The following is a 3,701-nucleotide window of genomic DNA, read 5'->3' on the forward strand; positions in this document are numbered from 1 at the left end:
TGAGAAATGTTATACATCTCAAATTTTCTTTTCAAAAGTTAGTTTCTAAATGATTTATCATCATCTTATGAAATTTATTATTTTGGAATAAAAATTTGGGATGTTTAGCATTTCTCTTAATGAAGGACCTAGCAATGTTTTTTTTTGGTCTAGTCTTTAAAAAAATCCCCAATCGCTGGCCTACCCTTTCTCACTTTTCCCCATTGTTTACCTCTCTTGGTTCTCATTATCAGTGAAGATATGCTTACATCATTCATGATACAATGAAGTTGTCATGGCAATTATATATATTTTCTCTCAATGTTATTGCATGCAAATTAAGTACCTGTCGGATAAATTTCAGTCCACGATGACAAGTTGACGTCAATAACTTGCCCGAAATCAGGACGGTGCACATTATTGTCATCCACCAGCAGATCACTACTTCTCGGGCTGATTTGTTCATCACGATTCATATTTTGTTGGTGTTGAAGAAGCGTCGGAGTTGGCGGTAAGATTTCAACGACGTGTTGCGGCTGACCGCTGAAAAAACAAAGGGGTGGGGTTTTGTATATGCAACAGGAGATCATATTGAAGCAATTTAATAAGATTTTGTTGCCAAATCCAATACATGCAAGCACCTCAGCGGAAGAAGGCCATTCGAATCCAAAAAATTCAGGATCTGGACTTGTGGGTCTTTTTCAGGAAGCCAATCCAGCGTTGAAGGCGTTTGCACCTAATCACATTAGCACGAAAATTACATAGATTTTTCACTCCTAGTTTTTTGTTTTTTTTTTTTTTAAAAAAAGAAATTGAAAAAGGCAAGTTGAAAAGATTAACTATAGTTATAAATTCTAGTTAGGTATGATTATAATAATACTTGCCTGATAAGAGCCGTATAAAATTGATCTAGATGGTAAAAATTGTAAGCGTATGACTGAATCATAATCTGACCTAACTTTATTAGGGCATCAGTAAAACTCAAAACAACTAATATAATAAAATTAAATATTTCCATTTGGATCGGGAGTCAAACTCTTATTTTAGTGCATGTCAAACCACATTAAAATTTCTTTGAAGCTACTGAACGACCCGTCACATGGTTTTTTACTCCTAGTTATATGCAAAATATGTCGTTTTTAATTCACCTTGTGTAAATCGAGATCTCTTTGCATGTTATTTTCCATCTTTTTCCCTTATTTATGCCAAGATGGTTTGAGTTATGTACATACCTCTGAAGTCGGCGGTGCTCCAGAAGAACTGAACCTTTCCTCCAAAACTTGCTGTTCCATAATTTCTCAGAAGTTATAGGATATAAATCAGAGGTAGATGGAAGAAAAATATAAGCAAGTGGGTAGTGGGATCTTATAATACCTTGCGCATATGCACACGTCTCAAAGTTTCTTTAAGGATTTGCTCCCGAACCTCAGCCTCGTACAATGTCGTGATTTCCAAAGGATCTCCTTCAAATATTCTACCAAAAAGAAGATAACATTAATGATCTACAACTACAGAAATTAGGGTTTTACATTCATTGGTAGATGAAAATAAGTGGATATATATATACCTTAGTCGGTTCTCCATATCTTCCAACTGGGATTTACAGCTAAGGATTTCTTGTTGAATCTCCTGCATGTCCGAGTATAATTGTTCTCAACAGTGAAGAATGATGATGACAACCAATTATTTACTCAACGAAAATTACCTCGAGTTGAGAATTACTACTCGCTGGGCTGCTTAATTCACAGGACAGCAGTAACAATTTAAAGTAGGTTAAAAATAAATTACCCTAACATCAATATCAGCAGTACTAGGGAACAAAATCATCAAGAATAAACTCAGAAGTCAGAGGTTGTTGGAAAAGGCAAACCTGGCTTCTTGATAGGTTCGATCTGCTTCACCCTTTAGCTTACCAAGAACCCTTCGGAGATACTGCAAATTTTTTTTTTTTTTTTTTTAAAAAAAATTCTTAAACTTAAAACAATATGTTGAAGGTTTATATTGTATTTTCTTCTTCTGGGCATATTTAGAGAGTGGTTACCTCTTGGTTGTGCAGCCTTTGAAATTGCATGGAAAGTGAAAAGAACCATCGAAGAATTCCAGAAAAGGGAAAGAAAAAATCACCATTAATTAACACCAACAGGGCATATATAGTTTTAGTGACTTTAAACTATGAGAATCATGCAACATCTCCTTACCTTCCTCGCTCATTCTCAGGATGATTAACATACCGTTTCAAAATCTCTTCAATGCTTCAGCAGACAAAAAACAAGTAATTCTATAAGTCTCTATTGTGTTATTCTAATTGTATTCTTCCAAAAATAAAGTAGCTTTTAAAATTACTATTCGATCAAAATCCAATAGTGATCAATCACAAGTCTGAGGGTGATTTTAAAAGTCAACCCATTCTTGAAGGGACACGAGAGCGACATAAGAGAGACTTGTAGCATTACTCAAAAAAAAAAAAAAAAAAAAACAGATCGTTTTAGTTAAACTGAGTGGATGAATATATAATATAATTTAGATTACACATACCTAACTAAGAGAACACAACAGAGAAAGCAACATCACAGAGATATATATTTGATGGTAGAAAAATAAAATTTAGAGAGAAATTAAGCAACATGACAGAGAAGAGAAAGTTAATGAGATTATTAGCCAATTATAATAAGCAGACCTCTTGTTTCCTGAAAAGTGACACAGTCTTCCTGATGGGGAAAACATGATGAGAGCTACATCAACATCACAGAGAACAGAAAGTTCATAAGCTTTTTTGATAAGTCCGTTTCTCCTTTTTGAGAAAGTGACCTGCCTATTTGTTGTGTTCTCAATCCTCTTAATCTGAAGCTTCACTCTCCCCATCTCTCTATTCTTTGTTTCTTGACCTTCTTGCCTCTCTCTTTCGCTGTCTCACGTATTGCTGAAGATATTTAGTGAAACCCACGTGAATACTCTTTGGAAACTTGCAGAAGAAAATGAAGTTAGAAAGGTAGGAAGAACATTGAGATCAGGAGGAAGGCGGAAGAAAAGCAGAGGCGATGGGTTTAATTTGTCACTGTCAGGCCATTCATAGAGATGACGAGAGAGAGAGAGAGAGGTGCGACGGTGTAAGACTTACTTGGGGGGATCTGGATTAAAGATGGTTTTGTAAGTTCTCTGAATTTACAGCTAAGTGTTTTGGGCTCATTCCGATGATGATATCATGATGATTATTGACAATAATTCGTATTTGTGTGTGGAGTTACGTATATTGAGCCATGGCTATAATGCTAGATAAGTCAATTTGTTCGACTTATTTAATTAAATGACCTTACCTTGTACTTTGTATTGGGTTCGTGTTCAAGGTCATGTCAATGTATAAGTGTAAGATTATATATATAATTAAATCTTAATTCGACCTATCGCGGTGAAATTAATTATAATGTGGTACCATAATATAAATTGACGTAAAATTATAAAAAAAAGTATTCATAAGAAAAAAAATTATAAAAAAGTGTCCTAATTATTTGTGTTATGCATTAATTTTGAGTGCAGTAGTTTATATCTTTGTGTCATCTCTATCTTATTATTCCGATTTATTATTTTCGCATTATGAATTCTTACGGTTTGTTATTTATTGCTAACAAATAGCATATTTTTGTTTGGTAATTACAGTGGAGTAAATGGTGGAAATTGATAATTATATAACAAATCATCTTTCTCATTCCCGAAGGCACTGGATT

General features: G+C 34.1%; 1 protein-coding gene across 1 annotated transcript; it reads right to left on the reverse strand.

Annotated features, from left to right (window-relative positions):
- Positions 1 to 580: 580 nt before the first annotated feature.
- Positions 581 to 2,841, reverse strand: LOC132185102 (agamous-like MADS-box protein AGL104). Its single transcript, XM_059598921.1, has 9 exons — positions 2,657 to 2,841; positions 2,178 to 2,231; positions 2,021 to 2,036; positions 1,850 to 1,911; positions 1,685 to 1,712; positions 1,547 to 1,608; positions 1,354 to 1,453; positions 1,212 to 1,262; positions 581 to 715 (listed from the first exon to the last, which is right to left on the reverse strand). Exons 1-9 carry the CDS (start codon positions 2,839 to 2,841, stop codon positions 581 to 583), a joined length of 693 nt encoding a protein of 230 aa, XP_059454904.1.
- Positions 2,842 to 3,701: the final 860 nt, after the last annotated feature.

Source organism: Corylus avellana, chromosome ca6 (genome assembly GCF_901000735.1).
Source record: "Corylus avellana chromosome ca6, CavTom2PMs-1.0".
NCBI classification, from domain to species: Eukaryota; Viridiplantae; Streptophyta; class Magnoliopsida; order Fagales; family Betulaceae; genus Corylus; species Corylus avellana.

Excerpts from the sequence above, each read along its gene's own strand:
- LOC132185102 (XM_059598921.1), bottom strand. The coding sequence starts at position 2,841 with ATGGGGAGAGTGAAGCTTCAGATTAAGAGGATTGAGAACACAACAAAT. Across the intron at positions 2,232-2,656 it reads CACTTTTCAGGAAACAAGAG|CATTGAAGAGATTTTGAAAC; the intron begins GTCTGCTTATTA and ends TGTCTGCTGAAG. Across the intron at positions 1,713-1,849 it reads CGAACCTATCAAGAAGCCAG|CCCAGCGAGTAGTAATTCTC; the intron begins GTTTGCCTTTTC and ends TGAATTAAGCAG.